Source organism: Neophocaena asiaeorientalis, unplaced genomic scaffold (genome assembly GCF_003031525.2).
Source record: "Neophocaena asiaeorientalis asiaeorientalis breed wild unplaced genomic scaffold, Neophocaena_asiaeorientalis_V1.1 scaffold253, whole genome shotgun sequence".
Lineage (NCBI taxonomy): Eukaryota > Metazoa > Chordata > Mammalia > Artiodactyla > Phocoenidae > Neophocaena > Neophocaena asiaeorientalis.
Window position 1 is genome coordinate 5260735 of NW_020174553.1, and position 25247 is coordinate 5285981.

The 25247-nt window shown below is 39.5% G+C and overlaps 1 protein-coding gene across 1 annotated transcript in view; it reads right to left on the reverse strand.

The window, feature by feature from the left end:
* ME1 (malic enzyme 1) overlaps positions 1-25247 on the reverse strand; it is a 184510-nt gene that overhangs the window by 2127 nt on the left and 157136 nt on the right. Inside the window, exons 10-13 of the mRNA XM_024757451.1 lie at positions 13851-13956; positions 12334-12476; positions 9418-9591; positions 3475-3573 (exon numbers count right to left, since the gene is read on the reverse strand). Coding sequence (XP_024613219.1) covers positions 3475-3573; positions 9418-9591; positions 12334-12476; positions 13851-13956 — 522 coding nt within the window. The remainder of the gene's footprint in view (positions 1-3474; positions 3574-9417; positions 9592-12333; positions 12477-13850; positions 13957-25247) is intronic.

Sequence of the window (25247 nt, forward strand, 5' to 3'; positions counted from 1 at the left end):
AAAAAAAAACAGAATGTGTGTGTGTGTGTGTGTGTGTGTGTATATATATATGTTTAACTGAATCACTTTGCTATACAGCAGAAATTAACACTGTAAATCGACTATACCTCAATTTTAAAAAAAGAATTTTTTATGTATCAAAAAATTAAGTTCTAATTTATATCTTGTCTGTTTCCAAAAAATTAAGTGTATTATATAATAGAACACATAATCACAAAGAAGATACAAAGTGAAAATGCAATTATGTCACAAGAGTAGACTACGGTATCAGCAAGAAAGGAGAGTGTGAATAGTACAGATTTACTCATGGGTGATCCTACCAGAATTTCTCAGATAAGTCAGTCTTAACAGCCTTGAAATGACTTGACTGATAATTAACTGAACTAAATACCTTAAAATCCCTGCTAAGTTTGAACTCAGATACCTTGCAGTTTCAGCAATCCCGATTCCAACCACGGCCTCCTACACAACCTCTTTCTCTATCCCAGGGTCTCCTGATTCTAATCAGCGGGGCTCTGGAGCCAGTCTCCGTGCTCTGTGCCTTGCCGCTATCACAGAACCTTGTGTCCTCGTCTTTGTGGGGAGCCCTCAGTGCTGGCTTTCTCCTTTCAGAGCTGTCTCCTGCCATGTCATTCTTTTCCTAACCTTACTTGGATCCATGTGGTTGCACATTATGCTTTTACCCTTTAAAAATCAAAAACACTGTGTCTCAAGTCAATTTCCCCGAAGTCAATTTCAAACCTTCCCCTCCTCACGTCTCCATTTGACTCTCATCACTCTGTTGGGAAAATTCCAACTGATCAAAGAGAATGATCTCAATTCCTCAACTCAAACTGTCTCCTCCGTATCGTCAAACATTCTCTTCCCCTGCCTTCTTTGAGAAGAATGGATTCTCCCTGTTGTCAAAATTAATCACTCCATATGTGCTCTTTCATTCACTCCAGCCTTTAAGAAAGCAATCATTACGGAGCTACTTGTATGACAGACTTATTTGAATAAGCGTGATCTTGAAGAATATCAGAATGGTGAAGTATCTCTTCTCAATGTAAAATTATGTGTTTATGAAAAAAATTAAAGTTATAAAGAGTGTGCTGTACTGTGGAAAAATGTTTATGAAAAAAGCATGATCGAAGTACATGAATACACCCTTACACGTTATTACAACAGTGTTAGCAAAGAAAGCAAACAGACGAAAACAGACTGCAAGCAAGTACACACGCCAAAACGAAGACAATGCTTGTTTCAGAAAGGCAGAATGTCAGGTATTTTCCTCTCTTCTAGGTTTCAGAGTGCCTATGATGTGGTAATACTATGTTTTTAACAGATATTCTTGAGTTACAATTCACTGACCACAAAATTCAACGGTTTTAACATATAATCCAATTATTTCTTTTTAAAAAAATGTTTTTAATCCAATTATTTCTATAAATTCAGAGTTGGGCAACTGTTACCACATCCCGTTTCAGAACATTTCCATCACCCCCAAAAGTTCCCCTGTGCCTCTTTTGCAAAGGCTGTATCACTTTTATAATAAAATGTTCTGTTTCATTCCTGACACAGACTCTGCGGAAATCCACTCCTCTTTCTGCTCCCAGGACACACTGTATTAACGATGCACTCTCTCAGTGAAATCTTCACTCTCCCCTTCTCGTCAACGCCAGACTCTCTGGAAGACGAGAGCTCCACCTGTTACCACGTGTAGATGATCCACCACCTTTATATCCAGCCTCTCTTTAAGTTTCAGTCATCACCGTCTACTTGTTAGAATTGTACATTTGAATGCACTGGATTGGCCAAAAAGTTCGTTCGGGTTTTTCTGTAAGACGCTACAAAAACCCACAAGGAACCTTTTGGCCAACCCGCTGCCATGGATACCACAAACCTGCAGTCTACTTATATCACCTTCCTTCCTGAAGCTGATTCTTTGTCCAGGTTTCCCAATTTCTGTTTATCCACTCAGCGTTCGTTCCTCTTTCTAGGTGTGATATCTGAGTTCTTCATACTCTCCTGCTGTCCCTCGTCTTCTTAGTTACCCCTCTGATCATATGCTACTCCTTTTCACTGAACCCTTCAAAATGAACTTAAAGGGATAATGTGATGTTCAGTGTAAACTAGTAGATACAAACTAGGAGGGAACACAAGCATACGCTTTCCTAAATAGATAACCGAGCAGGTTACCTGAAGTTTTTTTTTTTTTTGAAGGATTACTTGGTTTTTGAAGCATCTACCCTGAATCAACAAAATAAATCATGACATATGAAATCTAAATAGTGTTGTTCTGATAAACTTGCCAATAGCTTTGGTTTTCAGCCAGGAGCAAATCTGCCTCCAAGGGGACATCTGGCAATGTCTGCAGACATTTTTGGTTGTCACACCTGTTGCAGAGGCTACTGGCATCTGGTGCATAAGGGCCAGGGATGCTGCTGAACATCCGACAATGCCCAAGACAGCCCCCGTGACAAAGAGTAACCCAGACACATGTGTGTAGCGTTGAGGTTGAGAAACCCTAGTTTCAACATATGACGACTACTGTGGGCTGAAATACGTCACCTGAAAATGTTGATGCCTTAACCTCTAGTACCTCAGAGTGGGGCTGTATTTGGAGACAGGACCTCTAAACAGATAAGTTAAAATGACGCTATTCCGGTGGGCTCTAACCTAAGTTGACTGGTGTTCTTATAAGAACGGAAAACTTGGACACATAAAGAGACCCCAGGGATGTGCAAACAGAGGAAAGGCCACACGAGGACCCAGCAAGGAGGTGGTCATCGACAAGCCAGGGAGAGGCCTCCAAAGAAACCAGACCTGCCAACCCCTTTGTCTTAGATCTCTAGCCTCCGGGAGAAAATAAATTTCTGTCATCTGAGTCACCCAGTTTGTGACAGTTTGTTATGGCAGCCCTAGTAAATGAACACAACTAGCCCGCAAAAGGAGTCGGTTTCTCTCTCGTCTTAGTTGTAGAAAATGGAGCTGCTTCTCGGCTAGTTCCTTGAAGAGCTCACCCGCCACGCCAGCCAGCTTTGAGTTCTCTGTTGTCACTGTTTCGCTTTCTGCCCAGTATAATCAACTGTGATTTTCAAGGTGCCACACATCCACAGAGACATGGATAAGGCAGGTGGTTCAAGGTCTGTCCCTCTACCATATGTGCAATACTGTGGTGACTATCTCAGTGTCATATGGAAGATACCAACCAAAAAAAAGGCCAAGTGGAGGGAGCTTAGCTGAAATGAAACCCTGATGAATTATCTGAATTATGGGAGAGAAACAGGATGAGGAAATTAATGATTCAACCCATCTCTAAGGATCAAACATAGTTCCCAAGCTCTGCCGAAGCACCAGGCCTCATTTCTCTGACTTCTGACATAATAAGTTGATACAGATATTTCAAGGAAGTGGATTTTTAATACCTAAACATGCACATTCAGCCATAGGTGGAAGGGAAAATAATGAGACTTCAACAAGAGTGGTTTTTACCTTTTCTGCAATTTTCAGAGAAACATCTCTAATGGTGTCCAAAGGAGGATAAAGCCGGCCCTCTTCCAAGTGTTTATCTGATACTTGCTGAGCTATAACCTTAAAAAAAAAAAAAAAAAGAAAGAAAGAAAGACAAAAAAATACTTCATACCATAGAATGTGGTAGTTGTGAGGATAATGGTGAATGGTCGCGGATAAAAGCAGATCCCATTAACGCCATCATCCAATTGCATCTCTTTCTCCCTTTCTCAGTGGAAAAACTGAGCTCAGAGGGGCTTGGTGACTGGTGGCGGAAGACAAATAGTGAAAAAGATGGGGATGAGTGTCTGGGTTTCCTCTTAACCCAGTTCCTTTTCTACTGTACCATGAAACGCTGGCGGCTTTCTTGTTTGATGCACTAGAGGGACGGGGGAAGAAGGGTAAGAAAGGCAGAGGAGGATGAGGAAAGTGATGGAAAAGGACCCTGAAAACAGAGGAGAGGCTGGCCAGGCCTTGCTCCCAGCTCACATACTCTCGCACGGGAGGTAGAGCAGGAGGCCGAGAGAGCTATTTCCGACTCACATGGCAGAGCAGGATACAGATTCTGGATTAGCCAAATCGCCTAAGTAGCCTCAGCCTTTGCTGTCCCCAAACCAGTCCCTATTTCTAAAGGAAACAGTGTAGACATGAAAATGGGCTACAAGGGTAGATCTTATGTTAAGTATTCTTATCACATACACATTCATAATAATAATAAAGAGGGTGGGGAAAAACTTCTGGAGGTGGGCTTCCCCGGTGACGCAGTGGTTGAGAGTCCGCCTGCCGATGCAGGGGACACGGGTTCGTGCCCCGGTCCGGGAAGATCCCACATGCCGCGGAGCGGCTGGGCCCGTGAGCCATGGCCGCTGAGCCTGCGCGTCCGGAGCCTGTGCTCCGCAACGGGAGAGGCCACAAAGTGAGAGGCCCTCGTACCACAAAAACAAACAAACAAACAAAAAACTTCTGGAGGTGATCGATTTGTGTATGGCATGGATTGTGGTGATGGTTTCAAAGGTGTATACTTACTTATCTCTAAATTCATCAAGTTGTAAGATACATAGCTTTTTGTTATGTCAATCACACCTCAATAAAGTGGCTTAAAAACATGAGGCAAATTGACGTTATGTGCTTCCTGATGTGATTCACTGAGAAGGATTCGATTATTAGGCAAACCTAAACCAAACCCTCTAACCACACAACTTAAATCATGAGGAATGTTGTGAAAAACAACTGGCCTGTACTCTTCACAATGTCATCGCCATAAAAGAAACAGAAAGGCTGAAATGCTCTTGCAGATGAAAAGAGTAGTCTAGAGGCTATAAAGGTCTTTTTTATGGATAACTGGCAAATTTGAATTTGGATTATACGTTAGATAATAGTATCATATCAACGTTAAAGTTACCTGGGTTTTCAGTTATCCAGTGACTTACATGAATCAGTGTCCTCCAGATGCTGCTGTCAGTGGGGATCTCTCTAGTGCCCTCTGGGCAGAGAGCAGAAAGGGTGGGGCAAGGAGAATGAGAGAACACAGAGCAGGTGACTTAGGAGGAGGGTGTGAGGGTAGGAGACCCAGGTTTGCCTCCCAGATGTGAACAGGAGGGAGGAGACTGTTCCAGGCTGCTGCACAGACCGCGCAGGGCCAGCAGGGCTGTCCCCAGGGAGCATCAGAGGTCCCAGAGACTGTCCAGAGGACCGAGAAATCCAAAAATCTCTTTGTGATATAAAAACGTGCAGGAATAGTCTTTGAGATTGGTGCCAACCCATGAGACTACTAGTTCCGTAAGACATCCAATTAGTACTTTGACAATAACCCTAACAGTTACTAGATTTGGGGTGGGCAAACCAAACATTCACCTAGATCTCCTACATGCTACTTTTGTTAACTACAAAATATAATCTAGACAAGAACCTTCTTCTTTTTGCCGCTTCTAGAGGTGTGTCTGTGGTGTTGTATTTATTCTCACTGATAAATACTACTGACTACTAGTTCTATTTAATTCAATAAGTATTTACTAAGTTTCTGCTACGTGCTTTAGTATCGCACTAGTGCTACTGGTGTTTTGAAAGAAGTATATGGGAGACCTTCTGTCTTCAGAGAAGATAACATACAATTTAAATATAAGGCAAGACTTGATTGTTCAATACATGAAACTCTCGAGAGCATAATACAGCTAGGAATCAAATGAAGTGTTTCCTAAAGACAGCCATGGCTAAGGAGAAAGATCAAAATGAGTCAGAGAGGCCATAAAAGGACCCAAGGACGAGGTGAGACTTAAGCCGTGACCTGAAGATAGGCTTAGACAGGTGGAGAATGAGTCTCGGAGTTTTCCAGGCAGGATGATACATCGGACAGTTACATGGGTGTTCACATGCCTGGTGTGTTTAAAGGCTTTGGGTTGAGGGAGGATAAAAGGAACATCAGGCTTCTAAGCTTCGGTGCCTGCTTAGAAAGGGTGTCACGAACAGAAATGCGGATATCGAGGGCAAGGGGAGATAAGAAATGGTTTTCCACATCGTATTTAAGGAAATAGCAGGACATTTTGGTGGAAATACCCATCAGGTCACTGGAGATGTGGTGAAACATAAGAATAGGGATATACAGACTCGGCCCCTTTTAGAATGACGATAATGGAAATAAGAGAATGCATGAGATCTGTGAAAGTAGACTTTAAAAGGAAAGAGAAAAGTGAGGGCAAAAAAACTGAATACTAGGAAGAAGCTTAGTTGAAAGGAACTTGAGGGACTTCCCTGGAGGTCCAGTGGTTAAGACTTCGCCTTCCAATGCAGAGGTACGGGTTCGATCCCTGGTCAGGGAGCTGGGATCCCACGTGCCTTGCGGCCAGAGGCCCAAAACATAGAACAGAAGCACTGTTGTGACAGGTTCAATAGACTTTTTCTTTTTTTGCGGTACGCGGGCCTCTCACTGCTGTGGCCTCTCCCGTTGCGGAGCACAGGCTCCGGACAGAGGTGGCATGAAAAACAGGAATATTGTGTTGAAGCCTAAGAGGGGAACGGTGGAAAGGCCAAGGTTCAGCTGGAGAGATAGCTGGCTGTGATAAGAATAACACCAGTAACCTCACCACATCTTACTGTTTTCCTTCAGAGGTGTTTGAGAGTAATTATTACTTTCCCTGAGTAGAAAGACTTTTTTTTTTCATGAAATTTGTTACTAGAGGGTGCTGGAGTTATTTAGGAAAGAAAACACTGGCTACCATGAGTAAAAAGATCTTTCTTCTTCTGATGTGTCTGCTATAAAAGACAATGACTACATTTCCCTTAAGTAAGAACAACTTTGAAGAGCCCTCATAAGCAAGTAGACATGATTTCTTGAGTCAAAGAAGCTCTAAGGGCTTCCCTGGTGGCGCAGTGGTTTAGAGTCCACCTGCCGATGCCGGGGATGCGGGTTCGTGCCCCGGTCCGGGAAGATCTCACATGCCGCGGAGCGGCTGGGCCCGTGAGCCATGGCCGCTGAGCCGGCGCTCTGCAGCAGGGGAGGCCACAACAGTGAGAGGCCCGCGTACCAAAAAAAAAAAAAAAAGAAACTCTAAGACACCAGCCGTCATGCTTTTAATGCAGCGAAGAAAAAGAAAGGAGAATTAGAGCTGGCTGACCTCTGTTCTCACAGAATGACACCAAGGCGCGAAACCCCAGGTTTAGGCTACTTGAGATCACACCAATGACATAAAAATCTTTCACAACGCAAAGAATAGTCTGTTTGCATGATGAAAATATGTGAACGTTAATCAGGCTTCACTTGGTTGGGTTTAGTTAGCGTGGTTTCATTTCAAGAGAAGAAATTCACTCAAATTTCTCCTTCATGAATTGAATCCTCCTCAGACGTATCAACCAGGTGAACATTCTGATTGCCCACAGCTCATGATTTTACAAATATCGGCCCAACCACTGTATCACCCCCTGAGGTTTGCGAGGCAAGGGGAACTGATGGGAGCCTTAGGTTCAGAGTACCTCTTGTGCCTTTGTGGCTGACCTAAGCGTTTTGTGTCTTTTGCCAGCATCTATGAATCTGTGGCAGGCTGACTTGTTAGCCTGCAAGTAAGGTGAAATTTCAGACCCTTCACAGTTCTTAAGCAGTAGCTTAATAGAGCATCCCTACCGGCTCTGCTCTGTGCTGTTCTGTGAATCCTTCCTGAAGGCCCACAGAAGAGCCCACTTCCGTCCTTTTAATGACTTTACAAACACCGAATTCTGTTTTAATCTCTTCTCTGCTTGAAGTACTAGAGTGGTTTCTGTATTCTACACTGTACCCTGAATAATAAACACTTCACCATACCAAATCAGACTGTCATTTATTTCCCATAATGCTTATATTAGTACAGTACTACAAAGATTATTAGATAGATATGTGGATAGGTAGATATTGGAGGTATGTTCTTTTCTGCTAACTTTTTATTCTATATCGGAGTACAGTTGATTAACAGTGTTGTGTCAGTTTCAGGTGCACAAAAAACTGATTCAGCTATACACATACACGCATCTATTCTTTTTCAAATTCTTTTCCCAGTTAGGTCGTTACAGAATATTGAGCAGAGTTCCCTGTGCTATACAGTAGGTCCTTGTTGGTTATCCATTTTAAATATAGCAGTGTGTACATGTCAATCCCAAACTCCCTAACTAGCCCTCCCCCTACCCTTCCCCCCAGTAACCATAAGTTCGTTCTCTAACAGACTGTCATCTTAAATCTTCAAAATGCCATCATCGGGAATTCCCTGGCAGTCCAGTGGTTAGGATTCGGTGCTTTCACTGCTGGGGCCCAGGTTCAACCCCTGGTTGGGGAACTAAGATCCCGCAAGCCACGCAGCATGGCCAAAAAAAAAAGCCATCATCTAGGTAGGTTCTCCATGGAGAAATATTTACCACTTCCTCCATAATTTGGAAACAAAATTTTTATTGTCTCATTACTGTCACAGAACATAATCGAAAGTGTAAAGATTTAAAAAAAAAAAAAAGGTTTCTTTTCTCATACCCTGTTGATGGGAATGTAAATTGGTGCAGCCACTGTGGAAAACAGTATGGCGGTTCCTCAAAAAACGAACAGTAGAACTACCATATGACCCAGCAATTCCACTCCTGGGTATATATCCAGACAAAACTATAATTTGAAAAGATACTTGCACCCCTATGTTCATAGCAGCATCATTTACAATTGCCAAGATATGGAAGCAACCTAAGTGTCCATTAACAAGTGAATGGATAAATAAGATGCGGTATATACCTACAACAGAATACTACTCAGCCATAAAAAAGAATGAAATTTTGCTATTTGCAGCAACACGGATAGACTTGGAGGGCATTATGCTAAGTGAAATAAGTCAGACAGAGAAAGACAAATACTGCCTGATGTCACTTATATGTGGACTCTAAAAAATACAACAAGCTAGTGAATATGACAAAGAAGGAGCAGACTCACAGATATAGAGAACAAACTAGTGGTTACCAGTGGGGAGAGGAAAGGGGGAGGGGTAATATAGGGGTAGGGGAGTACAAGGTACAAACTTTTAGGTATAAAATAAACTACAAGGACATATCGTACAGCACAGGGAATACAACCAATATTTTATAATAGCTATAGATGGAGTATAACCTTTGAAAATTGTGCATCGCTATGCTGTACACCTGTAACATACAATATTGTACATCAACTGTACTTCAATTTTTAAAGAGCCCTCTTTTAAGAAATCAGAACGTAAGTCTTTCTGCTGGCTACTGAAGAACAATCTTTCCTAGTGACTCAATGTGAACTTACTACCCATCCCTTACTCTCTACCGGGAAAGATGTGATCTTCTTTGGACTTTACACCTCCTAGACAGTGAGCTGGGATACTAAATAAATAAAACAGTAGACAACCTACAAGGAGCTGATTTGAGATTTTACAGCCTTGGCGAACACAGAGCATTGTACTATACCTCAGCAATGGTGAGAAAAATCTTATCCGTGATGTGCCTCAGTCCACACGCCACCACACCGAGAGCAACTCCAGGAAACACATAGGAATTGTTGCCTTGGCCAGGATATAGGGTCTGCCCACTTGGGAGAGTGACAGGGTCAAAAGGACTGCCACTGGCAAAAATGGCACGACCCTGCAACACAGACACACAACTGTAAAAAAGAGGCAGGCTATCGTCAAACAAATGGATCATAAGACAGTAATTCAAGTACTGAGTAGTTAGAAAGAAGTCTGATTTTTCATGGACTTCCTAGTAAGTGTGAGTAAGCTATCATGATGCTGGCAGTAGGTTCTGGAGTGATTCTTTCTGTTCTCTAACTGCCTCTCTATTCGTAGGAGAAGCATGCAAAACACAGGAGACCCCAAGACCACCATCCTGTTGTTGGCAGTGGTCCAACCCACGGGCCCATCAACCATCTCTAGACTACAGACTTCCACTTACAGGCTTCTGAAGACAAAAAGGGTAGGTTAATGTTTGAATCTTGGAAAAGATGACATTTTAGGTTACAGTTTAGAGGTCAACAGGCTCCCAATGTAATCACTGGGACAAATTCTATATATTTCTGTATTGTAAAGAATTACCTGAAAAGTCATATAGGAAAAAAATTCATTAGCACAAATGGGGTTAACAGACAAGAATGAGATTAAATTATCAGTAATTGTCTAAAACTGTCTTCATTTTTTTCCTGGTCTTAATATTTCATCATAATATTTTTGAGGAACCTCATGTACTACAGGCTTTAAGATGGCATGAACTTAGGGCCTGTCAGGTGCTGTATTCCATACTGCCAGTCAAAAGGGGGGCGTCTGTCTGATCCGGGAGGCGATATAGATGGAAGCGTTCAGGCTTCTGAAACAGGGATGGGAAACCCTCAACAAATAAAGCGCTACAGTCTAAGAAATGCATTTGCAAAGTCTAAAAAAGCACTAAATCCCCAAAGCATAGTTTAAATGGTAATAGATTGGGTTATAAATTTCATCCCTCTTATACCTTGAGTCTAAATCCATTATGATATTAATAATATTAACTTACTCATTTTTAACACATGTCATACTATACCTTTTCCATAAAGGTAAAGTATAACATGATTCAACCTTTCCAGGATATAAAAAGAGGAAAATAGATGAGAAAAAAATAGAAATTCTCATCTAGGTGTTTATCAGACACTGATATGTCTTGCACAAAATTAGGTTTTGTTTTCAGACAAGGGTGATACCTTCAAGTCTGCTTTGTTTAGCAGATAAAGTGTTTTGTTACAAGCAAATTTCTAATGTAACTAAATTATCATTTGATATACTTATTTGATATATATATTATTTGATATATATATACCTTTGAAAATTATATTTGAGAAAGAGACCTGCAACATTCTACACACACCTGTTGGCCGCCCTCCTCTCCTTCACTCCAGCCAGTCACTCCAGCAGCATCATATTTTACGGAGGAATGCTATTAAATAAAAGGCTAGATATCCTCTTATATATAGATTGTTAATATGGAGAAGGAAACCTCTCCATATCATTTTTGGTATAATTACAGTTTTTCGGAATTCAACGGTCTCTTTGTATTTTTAACCATTCCTAATGACTTTTCACCTGTGCCTGAAGCAGCAGAGACTCACATCCAGCAACAGATAGCCCCTTTCTTGTTCTGTAATCCTTTGGCTGAACCGATGTTTTCAGCTTCAAAATGACTTTTAATTTTATAAATAGCAACACAAGAGCATTAGGCAAAATCGTAAGAAAGAGTTTAGGCCATTTATATCGGACACATTTGAACTTAAAAACACAGCTATAGAAATTTGGCTAATTTTGTTTACATCTATTATTAGGAAATTTTGAGGCCTTTTGAAATATGCCAAAACAAAATATGTACTTAAACACTTATTTATTATGTGCCTACTGTGTGTAATGCACTATGCTAAAATTCTGTTACTGGTTTTTTTTTCTGCTTTAAGGATTTAAGGACTGAGTTACATGAGGCAAATTCCCCAACCTAGAGAGGGGATAAAAACTTAAATTACTGAGGATACCGACGCCATCCCAGAGAAGAGAAATAAACAATGGAGTCGCTCCTTTGCAAAATTTCATCAATTCTAGTAATAAGCACTTAAGGATACAGTAGTAAAGAAGTAGAGCCACCCAGTTTTATTTATGCAGTTTTAGAGTCAGATTTATGCAGAGTGACTTAACTCTGTCTTGTTTATCTTTTCCAGTTCATTTTAGATTTCTTTCCAAAATAAAAGTGTTAGATATATGTGACTCAACTTCTGTTTTGCTGTAATGACATTTTCAAGTCTTTTAAGGAAAAAAAGGGCCCTTGTCAACATATTGGTCAAATATATATTAATACAAGCACAGTATAAAATAAGTCACTTTTTTGGAAACAGTGAAGTATTGAAGCTTTGAGGACTCCTATCCCAGCCAGGCTGGATGTCAAAATAATTGCCCAAATGCTCCACCCATGCCATCAAAATCCAAACCCAGGAGGAGTCAGCAAAGCAGAAATAAGACTGTGGTTTTATACTGTGTGCGTCAATGTTTGGGAATAGCTAGTTAAAAGCTATTTTAATCAGTATCTAGGATCAAGCTTTTTCCTTTTTAACTTTCATGTTTAAATCTTAGATACTTCCAAAGCACTTAAGGAAAATTATCAATAAAACATTACAAAGTTTATTTTGTTTTATTGAAGAACAGGATTTATACAAGATTCTAAAAAAGGATTGGTTCTTATCCTTCATGACCTGTTCATTGTTCTTTCAGTCTTGGTTATAAAATTTTTAAAGGTTAACCGGTAAGCACCTTAGATACCCTGGGCTCCCTTATAAAGAATCACAATTTGACTATTAAAATATCAGTTCCATTTTTGCTTTACCTTGGTCAGTTTATAGCACTGCTCTGCAGTACATTCTGCTTTGCTAGTTGGATTACTCAATGCAAAAATAATAGGCCGTTCATTGAAGGTTGCCATGTCTTTGAGAATTTGCTCTGAGAATGCACCTCTAATCGCAGCAACTCCTAATGTAGAAACAAGAAACCAGTGAATAGGACTATCATTGGTTAGTTAATCCAGTGCCCCCCAAACAATGAGACATGTCAGGTCATTTTGTAATACCGCCTAAACAAGATATAGAATATGTGTATTAAAGTGACAAAATAGAGATGTTCGTTAATGCCAACAACCTTTAAGGTTACAAGTCTACAAGTATCTATGAAAAAAAATCACAGCTTTAACATTTGACTCATTAATAAATTTAGTGACCAATCACTAGGAATTCTGATTACAGGCAATTTTATTAGGAAATAAATGTGCCTAATATATACTATCTCTCTGTAAACAATTCTAGAAGTATATTTCAGTCCCTCAGGCTATAAAGCAATCATATTTTATAATCCAGTGCTAACACTTAAGACAATCATCCGATTCAATGATAAAACTAAAGTATGACTCACTGAAAAAAACTGAACAGAAGAATAAAGCTATTAGCATAATGAGAATGGAAAAAGTAAGATTCCTGATGGAACATACTTTATAAAAAACAACAATAAAGGCTTACTACTACCCATTAACTCCTGTCATGGAGTATTTGTTTTTACTACGGTTCTCATCATTATTCTCAATATTGTCATCTGTTTCACAGGAGCTTCTAGAAATGGAGTGTAATACCAAGTAAGGGTTGACATTATATACACACAAGATAAAGGATACAAAGTTTCAAAACTTTTGAGTTTTTTTCAACCGCAACAAGTTCGTCCATAATAAACACCTTACTGTTCACATGCAGTGTGTAACACACTGAGTTATATAAAGACATGAAATACGGTCCCTGTTTTCAAGGAGGGTCTAGTTCAGTCTTTCTCAACCTTGGCCCCACAAACGATTTGGGTTGGACAATTCCTTACTGGGGGGAGGCTTCGCTGGGCACTGGAGGCTGTGGAGCAGCATCCTTAGTCTCTACCCACTAATGTCCGGAGCTCTGACCACCCCTTCTCCCTCCAGTTGTGACTACCAAAGAATGTCTCCAGACATTGCCAAATGTTTCCTTTCTGGGCCAAACCACCTCCCTTTGAGAACCACTGTCCATTTGGAATAATCAAGCCTGGCAAAGTGCTGGATATGCCAGGTACTGGCAGGTTGACAGAGTGAGCAGAGGGAACCACACACTTCAGCTGGGATCATCAGTAAGATTAAGACGACGGCACTGCATTTACAAATCTAGGCCTCTAGGGGGTACTGTTGCTTCAGGGAATGCGTAATTTTGTTTGCGAACGCCAAAGGTTAGAATTTCAAAAAGCTAAATTACGTCTCAAAATTCAGCAGTAGGAAAACAAATCAAGCCCACGTGGGGTTGAGGTAGGGTTTATGGCGGGGAGGAAGAAGCCAAAGCTCACCGATGAGGATGGTTGGTTTTACATCTCGAACAATGGCTTCCAGGTTCTTCATTTCTTCATGTTCATGGGCAAATTCCTCTTTCTCTTGTGTTAAGGCAGCACGTCCCTAAGTACAGCAAATAAAAAGGAACGATAAATCTGCCAAACATGTGAGAGTCAAAGAAATTTCAGAATATTATGCATATTACCCATATTTATGCTTAACATTTTTACGTATTATGTCTTCCAGCTGTTCTTAAAGTCTCCTTTCCAATTACCAGAGTATTATTTCATTCACCCTTGCAACAAAGATTTGTCTCAGACAATGTTCTAGGCGATGGGGATATAACAGTGAACAAAATAAAGTCTTTCCCTTATTTATTATTTAATATTTAAAAACCTAACTCTACAGACATTTACGAGAAACTGACATTAACAAAGAGCAATGAAAAACATCATTTACACAAAGATACTGTTTACTAGACACGATCTGTGTTGATAAAGCAGAGTCGCCTTTAGCGGCTGCACAAATAACTTATGGACTACTAAGAATGGAACTTGATGCCATATTTATATCATACTTTGATGTTCTACATAATTATTAGTTTTATATGTTTTTATTTTGTAATGTTTTGATTATAATCGTACCACGTATTATTATGTAGGAAACATCTAATTTAATATCGTAGCTACAAAAAAGAACGTAGGATGGGGGAGAGGAGTGTTAGCTGAAAATCTGGTCCTTCCTTTTTTTTTCTTCTGCTCTTTCAGTATTGTATCTTTCCACATAATTAGTAGATCTGAAGATGAAATTCTCATCCAAACTTCTACGACCAGGAATAAAAATCTGCTCAAATTAGAATTCTCCTCCTTCATCTATTATTCGATCTCCTTACTTCACTGAAGCTTTCATCAAAGAATGAGTGATACAATAGCTTTTTGTTCCCAGGAAGCAATAGGTAAATTAAGTGCACTACGTATTATGCTTGACTTTTAAATTATTAAAATAATAATAACAATAATAATATTCTACCTACAAATTTTTAAGATTTTGACTACATAATAAATCACTACCTAACTTTATATGGTACTTTATAAGTTGTTTTCACATATTTCATTTGATCCCCACAACAATTTGAAAAGTAGGGCAAATACAATTAGGCTTTTGCATGAGGAAACAGAGGCTCTGAGATATCAAGCAACTTGCCCAAGACAGGTGCTAGAAATCAGTCTTTCCAATAATACAGCACAGTACAGCCCTGGAAAAAACACTTTACAAATGGTATATGTCAACTTGTATGCAAATTGTTAATCCTGAAGATGGTACAATATTCTTGCTTTAAAAGGTTATTATCAGCCTAAATGGGAAAAGAATCTGAAAAAGTATAGGTATATGCATACGTATAACTGAATCACTCTGCTATACACCTGACACTAACACAACACTGTAAATCAACTATACTCCAATATAAAGCAAAAATTTTTATAAAAAGGTTATTTTATTTTTGTTTTTAAAAGTAATACATGTGAATTATAGATAACGTGAAACATGTGAACCTCTTTGCACTCGTTTCATCTATAAAATAAGAATAATTAGAATTTCTACCTCATCAGCTTTTTAGCAAATTAAATAATATATCTAAAGCACTTAGGACTGTGCCCAGTTTTTAACAACAACTCAAAGTTAGTTGTTATAATTAAAATTTTTGTGAAGAAGAAAAAACCATAGCTCTAGCACTTATAATTCTAGTACTCTTTTTTGTAGTGGAAAGTGCTATTTCTGTATCACTGTTTTCTGTCATGAGCGTGACTTCAGAGCTAACAGCATCCTAATAACAGAATTCACCATTACTGACTCCTGGGTTCTAAAAAGTTTTATCTTACCTTTTCTTCCCTGCACATCAAAATATACTACATCTGAGAAACTGAAAAATCATCTTATTTAACACTAACTGGAAAAGATATATGTGTCCTCATGTTCACTGCCTCATTATTTACAATAGCCAAGAAGTGGTAGCAACCTAAGTGTCCATCAATGGATGAATGGACAAAGAAAATACACATGCACACACGTAGGAATATTATTCAGCCATAAAAAAAGGAAATCTTGCCATTTGTGACAACATGGATAGACCTTGAGGGTATTATGCTAAGTGAAGTAAATCAAAGAAAGACAAATACTGTATGATCTCACTTATACGTGGAACCTGAAAAAACAAAAAGCAAACAACAAACTCATAGACACAGAGAACAGACTGGTGGTTGCCAGAGGCTGGGGAGGCAAAAATGGGTGAAGGGGGTCAAAAGGTACAAACCTCCAGCTGTAAGATAAATAGGTCCTGCGGGTGTAATGTACAGCATGCTGACAATAGTTAATAATACTGTATTGAAAGTCACTAAGAGAGTAGATATTAAAAGTTCTCATCACAAGAAAAAACATTTGTTAACTATGTGTGATGATGGATGTGAACTAGAGTTACTGTGGTAATCATTTCACAATATATACAAATGTTGAATAATTATGTTGTACACCCGAAACTAATATAACATTATATGTCAATTATATCTCAATTTTAAAAAACCTTATTTCATTCATTCCAAATCAAATTTGGTTTCCTGTTTCATATTCACTTCAGGAGAGAACATTCTAGGCTCTAGTAACATTAACTCAAATATCGTTAGTCTATATTCTTGTTCATCATGTTTATTAAAGAAAAAAATCAGTCAAGAGAATCATATAAATTCAGTTGCTGTACTTTCATCAGGAAGCATCAAATCATTCCATAAAACCTAACTATTATCATAGCCTTTTTACAACTTGTCATAGGTCTAACACAAATAGTTGATGTAAACCTAGACTGATTTTGTGAGTAACCACTAAATATTCTCAAACCATTCTTTTGTATTTATGAGATTTTTAAATTGCCTTTTAATAATATAAAAAATTATTACAATACTGAAATCTTTACAATTTGCACTAAATGGGGGGTGAGGCTACCTGGTGCCCCCATCCTCTACTCTCTTAGCTTCACAGCTGGGAAATTTATTTCAGTTACATATCTCAATCACAGAGGTTAATTAAGCATCATCCTAGCATGTAAAAAGCAGCTAGGCTTAATGCTAATTAGTCACAAATAAGAAAACAGAGGTATCTGCATGCCACAAGAATCCTCCCCCAAAAGTTCTGATAGGGCTTCCCTGGTGGCGCAGTGGTTGAGAGTCCGCCTGCCGATGCAGGGGACACGGGTTCGTGCCCCAGTCCGGGAAGATCCCACATGCCGCGGAGCGGCTGGGCCCGTGAGCCATGGCCGCTGAGCTTGCGCGTCCGGAGCCTGTGCTCCGCAACAGGAGAGGCCACAGCAGTGAGAGGCCCGCGTACCGCAAAAAAAAAGGTAATTCAGACTTTGATTTAGGCCCCAGTTCCTCATCATCTCTTTCCTGTGTCAGTGATTTTGCCATGATACTTTACAGTTCCTTTTACAAAAGGCAGAGTATACTTTCCTACCACTTGCCTTTGGATTTGAACATGAGGCTTGCTCTGGTCCATAAAATGTGGGCCAAAATGACAGTGTGCCAGTTCCAAGCTTAGGCCTTAAGAGTAATTCTCTTGTACCATCACCACTGCTTTGGAAGTACAAGCCAGTCTGCTGGTCCACGGACGATGAGCCTTGTGAAGCAGACCTGGACCCAACCTGTAGCTCAGAGCCACCCAGTAGCATCATCACGGCCACCCACTCTGACCCACAGGTGTGTGAGAAAATAAATAATTATTGTTTGTATGTCACTGAGATTTTGTGGCTTTCGATAACACAGGAATAGCTAACTGATACAGGGGATGATTTTAGTTTGTTTTTCTTTTTTTATTGAAGTACAGTTGAATTACAATGTTGTGTTAGTTTCAGGTGTACAGCAAAGTGATTCAGTTATATACTCTTTTTCAGATTCTTTTCCCTTATAGGCTATTACAAAATATTGAGTATAGTTCCCTGTGCTATACAGTAGGTCCTTGTTGGTTATCTATTTCGGGATGATTTTAATTTTGATTACATATTCCACCGTTTCTTTTTACCCAATGTTATTCCTATCTGTTGCTTTGAAAATAAGAGGTTCCTCAGTGAAGTTAGTCAGACAGAGAAAGGCAAATATCATATGATATTGCCCATATGCGGAATCTAAAAAAAAAAATGATACAAACGAACTTATTTACAAAACAGAAACAGACTTAGAGAACGAACTTATGGTTACCGAGGGGGGAAGGGATAGATTGGGAGTTTGGGATGGACATGTACACACTGCTATATTTAAAACAGATTACCAACAGGGACCTACTGTACAGCACAGGGAACTCTGTTCAACACTCTGTAGTAACCTAACTGGGAAAAGAATTTGAAAAAACAGAATGTGTATGTATAACAATCACTTTGCTGCACACCTGAAACTAACACAACATTGTTAATCAACTATACTCCAATAAAAAATAAAAATTAAAAAAATAAAATAGAGGTTCCTTTCCCCAAAATGATTTGATGAGAACACTTTTGCAATCCACCTGCTACCTCAATGCCCTTATTACTGCTTAGTTATTTGGCAAATAATAATCCTGCGTTATTAGAAAAAAGAGAAATTCTGGTCATGGATAGGAATAAGAGTCTGGAGCCATTTGACAGTTACAGTATTTATCTAAATTGTTTCTGAACTCTCTCTGTAAGTAGTATAAACTAAAATTCATGACTATTTTCATTCTCACAAAGAGGCAATTTCTAGGACACGTACTAAATAAAGGTGCAGCTTGGGGAGATATATTTCCTGGGGATAATAACCTTCAGCTTCCAGAATTCTAAGCTAACATAGTTTTGGCTTGTTACTCTTTCCCAGAAACACATATACTCAACTGCAGGTATAAAGGCAAGTAACTACACTAAAATCTCACTCAGGTCCTACATGGCAAATACTGCAAAAATACAAATTTCTCCTAGCACTACTGCCAGTACAATGGAGCCTAAAGGGCTAAATTATAGGCCCCAGACTCCCTTGCAGCTAGGGTTTCTGCTTTACACAGAGCACTCACCAAGCTAACGTGCCTTCACAGGACCCTGAAGGAGAAATGCACATCATGAAGTGGTAGCCATACGGCTCTTCTGGAAGCTCGTGGTGGTGGTGTTTGTTTCCAGGCAGCTGTGTTTCCAGTCTCTAGTTTCTAGTCCACCACCAACAGGTGGGTGCTAAGGAACAGTGGGTGGCAGCTACCATATCTGGCAACTTTCTTGTCTGTGGCCGAGAGCCTGATTCTCAAATGGGCAGAGACAGCAGCTCCCTTGTTAATGCAGATATGTGTTACAGGAACTATTCCTCAAACTTCAGCCTGGTGCTTACTTCTTCAAAGGTTTAGAGATTTGCTTTTCAGGGTATCTAATGCTAGAACCTCTGCTAGGTTCTCTAACAAAGAAAAACTATCTCAGGATAACTATTCACCTAATCCAAACCAATTATCGTCATCTCAACGCAACGTAATGTAATCTTGAGAGCTGCTGATAAAACGCGCATCTCTTAGAGAAGACTGAATGAATCACTGGGTTTTGCCTCTTGGTCTTTTGGTTTCCACCTGACAAAGTTTAAGTATGATGCAATTACATTCCATCAAAGGAATAACCAGTGCTCAATATGGTTAAGGAATTACCATATGTCCTAGATCTTTCTTTCAATGTTATATTAATGCATTCTAGTATCAAGTTTTCTTCTTTAGTAACAGTAGATTATAATTAATCTTTATCTGTGGTTTACTTTGAAATAGAAAGCAGAAAGCCCACTGAAAGGGTTGTGAGCAAAAAGGACATTTATAAGATTTCAGGGTTATTAACAGAATAAGAATAGGAAGTACTAAAAATAGCTTAAGAGGAAATGTACCACGGATTTGTTTATTTTAGAAAATGTTTGGGCTCACAGAACAATAGATTCCACACAATCCATGGTAAAGCACTGTGGCCCACAGTAAGAAACAGAAGAATTACTAGCTCACAGTGAAGGCTTGCTGAAAGCATCTGGGTGTTCCCAGTCTGAGGAAACAACCCATTCTTGACCATTTGGCTACTGACAAACAACATGCCAGTGAAAATATATCTAAACTGCTTCTGCTATACAGTTTTAAATAAACTTGCATAAAATGGAAACCTAGGGCTTCCCTCGTGGCGCAGTGGTTAAGAATCTGCCTGCCAATGCAGGGGACACAGATTTGAGCCCTGGTCCGGGAAGATCCCACGTGCCGTGGAGCAACTAAGCCCATGCGCCACAGCTACTAATCCTCTGCTCTAGAGCCCATGAGCCACGACTACTGAACACATGTGCCACAACTACTGAAGCCCGTGTGCCTAGAGCCCGTGCTCCACAACAAGAGAAGCCACCACAGTGAGAGGCCCACACACCACAATGAAGAGTAGCCCCCACTGCCGCAATTAGAGAAAGCCCACGTGCAGCAACAAAAACCCAACACAGCCAAAAATAAATAAATAAAAATAAAATTTTTAAAAAAGGAAATCTATTCATTTTCATTATATTACCAAGCCAAGAAGTAGCCTCCCACATGAGAAAATAAAACTAGCATGAGGGCTTCCCTGGTGGCACAGTGGTTGGGAATCTGCCTGCCAATGCAGGGGACACAGATTTGAGCCCTGGTCCGGGAAGATCCCACAGGTGGCAGAGCAACTAAGCCCGTGCGCCACAACTACTGAGCCTGCGTTCTAGAGCCCGCGAGCCACAACTACTGAGCCCACGTGCCACAACTACTGAAGTCCATGCACCCAGAGCCCGTGCTCCGCAATACGAGAAGTCACCGCAGCGAGATGCCCGCGCACCGCAACAAAGAGCAGCCCCCGCCCGCCACAACTAGAGAAAGCCTGCACACAGCAACGAAGACCCAACGCAGCCAAAAATAAATGAGTATATTAAATAAATAAAACTAGCATGAGAGTAAAAGTCTTAGAAAAGTTTTACTAGCAGCTGAAATAACCAAATTCAACCTTGCATGATATGAATTGAACAGCTGCTACAAGTAGCATGTAAATGAGAGAAGAGGGTCTAGTCTGTTTATATTGAATGTGGACCTACAAATCCATAATGTGAAATGAATTTAAAAGATGTTGAATAATCTGAAGGTGGGAGAGACATAATCCTCATTTTCTTACTTCAATAATTCAAAATTATTTTCCTGAGCTTACTGTCCCAGATTATCCCAAACAGGAAATGAAACATTTAAAAATGTATCTTACAGTGTCGTCCTCACAACTGTCAATTGTGGTCAAGACAAATTGATACAAATTGTGATAAATTTTGTTGGCTTAGGGACATGAATAAATAACTAGCAGCAGAATACATTCTAATAGCGAACAGCAAATACGTTTATGTTACTTCTGAAAACCTTTAATGATATACAAAAAAATGAAAGACAAGCTCCCCAATTAGCCACAATAAATGCCATCTGCACATGTTGGGGATTGAACGTGGGACTCAGGATCAGTGTGGAGAAGTCCTTAGGCCCTTCCATTCACTCATGACCTTGGGCAAGTCCTTTGATACTTCTACAGATGTTGGCTTCTCCATCTAGAAAATGGTTTGGATAGGTGATGAAGACAGTGTAATAAAAATCAACCTGATTTGGACTTTCCAAAGCCAACTGAGTGCCAGACTCACCTGAGGAAAAACAGATTCCTGAGCCCTGCTGCCAGATATTTTAATTCAAATCCAGGACGAGGCCCTGGAGTCTGTATTTTTTTAAAAGCTTCTCAGATGATTCAAGTGAACAGCCAGTTTTTAGAATCACTGCACTAAAGGTTTTATCAGATCTCTACCAGAAGCATTTTTAAAAGGTATGTGATCTGTTTTCAAGAAAGTATGAAATGATGAGTTCTAAAGGAGGAAAGCTACAGAATAATGCAAAAGCACAGATTTCTAGTAGTGCTCTTTTGGCTGGCAACCTGAGATATAATGAAAAGTATTTAATGTGTTTAAACCACCTAAGGTTCCTGGAATGAGCAGCAAATCATCAAGAAGGTAGATAAACATTATATGAAAAGATGTATGCTTTTATCATGAACATCTTACTTTATTAATCATAGTAACCGCACTGGCAGCTCCTAGCCACTAAAGCCAGAACTTGGCCAGAAGACATCCATCTAGCAAGAAACATAAATTACCTATAGCCTCAGCCCCAAAGGCTTAATTCTTGGTGGTGACTTAGGAACGAAGGGAGAATAAGTACTGAAAGGCGGCCAGAAATCATGCAAACCAGCATCACTCAAGGGCTCTACTTGCCAAAAACAGAAGAATCAAAAGACAAAAATAAAGGTCTCCCAAGTATTTTCTATACCATTTTCAAAGTTGATGTGATGATCTGGTTTAGATTAAAAACTATTGGAATGTGACATTCTCTAGATCTGTAACACTCAGGCCAATGTCTTTTATCTTTGGACTTCTATTTTCTGTGCCAATGGCTCAATTTTCTCCTCTTTTCAAAATCCAATTTGGAATCTACCTTCTTTACGCCCATCACTTCAGCTAAATGTGGATATAGATTTCTTATCAGTTCAGTCTCCCTATTCAGGATCCCTTGCTGAAACTGTACCTTCATTTGGCAACGTGCACATGGGCTCTTTTTATCTCAGAAACCCCAAATTCTATGGTGTTTCTTTTTTCAAGAGTCTCTAATTACACCAAATGTACTACAAGTAGCTGGGAGTTTCTTTTGAATATTATTATTTCTTTGGTTTCCCCCCCCGCCACCCCTTGGTTTTGTGCTGATCCTTAGTACAGGAGATACAACTATACTGAACTACTACCTTTCTCAAAAGCAACATCTGCTCTGCTGGGGGCGGGGAGAAAGGTGGCAAAGACTGTCAGGATTTTGAGGTAGCATTTCATGACCCAGGAGAGGTATAAAAAAATAATTGTGGGGGCTTCCCTGGTGGCACAGTGGTTGAGAGTCCGCCTGCCTATGCAGGCGACATCGGTCTGTGCCCCGGTCCGGGAAGATCCCACATGCCGCGGAGCGCCTGGGCCCGTGAGGCATGGCCGCTGAGCCTGTGCGTCCGGAGCCTGGGCTCCGCAGCGGGAGAGGCCACAGCAGTGAGAGGCCCGCGTACCACCAAAAAAATAAATAAATAAAAATAAGTAACTGTGCACTGCCACTGATAACTATGCATTCCTCCCTACACACAGGTACTAGAAGAACTCTGGAATCCGTGCCTGCTTGGACAACCTGCCCCATTTTACTGGCCTGTTTTTGTTGTCATGTCGATAGTTTATCAGAGTTGAATCTGGCCCCTCTTTATCTGAAGACAGAACCTGTCAGTCAATAACGTTTCACTCCCAGCGCGAGTGTGTGTGCTTGCTGAAGAGCTCAGAGCTCAGTTTCGTCATCTCAAGGACAGACTAAAAGAAGATGAACGATGTGACAAAAGTGTTTTCCACGTGAGCATAACAACGGGGTGCAGAGTGGTCATAACGGAAGGTAACAGGTGGTTAACTCCATCAGTATTTAATTTTGTATTTGCTAAAAGTCCATGTCCATAATTTTCTGTCTGAAAGACTCGTGTATATAACTTCCGCCTCTGCGCTTTTTAGGACCTACATATATAGTGATCATATGCTCAGTAAGAAATGGAAAAGAGGGAGGAAAAAAAAGCAAGCCAGATACTTTTCACCAAGCTTCAAAGTTTCTTAGGAATCAGAATTTTCTTTTTTTAAACCACAGGGTATGCAATGTATTAACCATCATTCAAGGTGGTGACAGTATCACTGGCTAAAACTCTGATAATATCACAGGGGAAAGGAAACCTTTTTCCATACAGCATGGAGTTTCAAGCCCTAGACCTAAAGATTAAACTCTCAGGAAGGAAACAACTACCCTTGCAACATACAAAATACTTTTAGTTACTATCTCTTTCTTACAGGAACCACACACTTAACTATAACTGTAAAGCAAGAAACTTTTTAAATAATTGAAAACAGAACTGTGCCAAACAGAAAATAAAATAAAAATAAAATAAAATACTATAGTCCCATTCTGTGTTAGATGAAGTCTATCCTTCATGATATCTATTAATATCCTACATTTTATTTTGGAGTTTCCTGCATTAACATTCACTTGGTTTATTGGTGAAAGCCAAGACATATTTATTTAAGAAAAAAGTTTAAGTCTGGATTGGTTTTTGTTTGTGGCTTCTTGTCCTCCCTAAAAATGCTCCAAGTTATCATTGTGAAATGCAAATACTAGTCATGCTGGGAGCACTCCTTTTTTATCCTTTCTTTACTGTATTTATTCTCCCTCTAAATATTTAGTTTGGAAGGATTGCTTTTAAACCAAGTATTAGTTTGTTTATATTAAAACGTACTAATCTTAGTGGGCTAAACAGTATGTCAACTGTTTCTTGAGGTAAGACACTAAACTAAGATATCTGAGTATTATCAGTGACCAAATAATCCATTTCAATCAACCTTACTGATACTGATGAATTATTTAAGATATTGATAATTATAGTACATATGGATATGAGGTAAATGATAGAAAATACTATAGATGTGGAGTTGAAAACAAAAACTGAAAACAGACAACACATTAGAATAATAATTATCTAGTCTGATGATTACATAACTCCATAAATGCGCTAACCTCACAGTGTTACTTTATAGTTTGGGTTTTATGGGTTTAAAGACTGAAGGAGTTCGACTAATAAAAAATTTTATTTAGAACTTTATTTTTTACATATTATAAACAACTGCATGTAACTTAATGAAATTAATAAGAAGATTATTATTGGTTTTCAAGAGAGGTTGTAAAAAATACTAAGAATAAAGGATAACAAGCACCAAAAAATCACGCAAAACTGAAAGCAAGATTATACCAATTTAGTAGTTACTCTAAGATTTATTAGTTCTGCCACAAAAATCAACATTATAATTTTGACGGTTTAAAAACATGAAAGAAAAAGTGGTGAATTGAAGTTTCTCTTACATTAAATAGCACAAAAACTATTAAATATATAAGAGTCTTTTAAAACATAACTTTATTTATCTTGGCAAGCAGAACATACGCAGCTCTTTGTTTTGGCAAGTAAAAGACATGAAGTAAGAGTGACTGATTCGGTCTAGGCAACAATTTCACAGTTATTCCAAATACTAGTCATGCCTGTAATACATGTCCTTCCAAGTACTGTAATCCACAGAATTTGGAGTCTCAGTTCAGTTAACCTAGTTAAAAGTACTTGAGATGCTAAAATCTATGTATTTTTTTTGAAGATTTCTCATTGAAATGTCATGAGAAATCATGAAAGAAAACCACAGTCGTGGGCTTTCACCTTTTCTGATTCTCGCATGTATTGCATCCCTAAGTACAGCACAGTTTGTACAGCGTTTTCCATGGCTCCCACT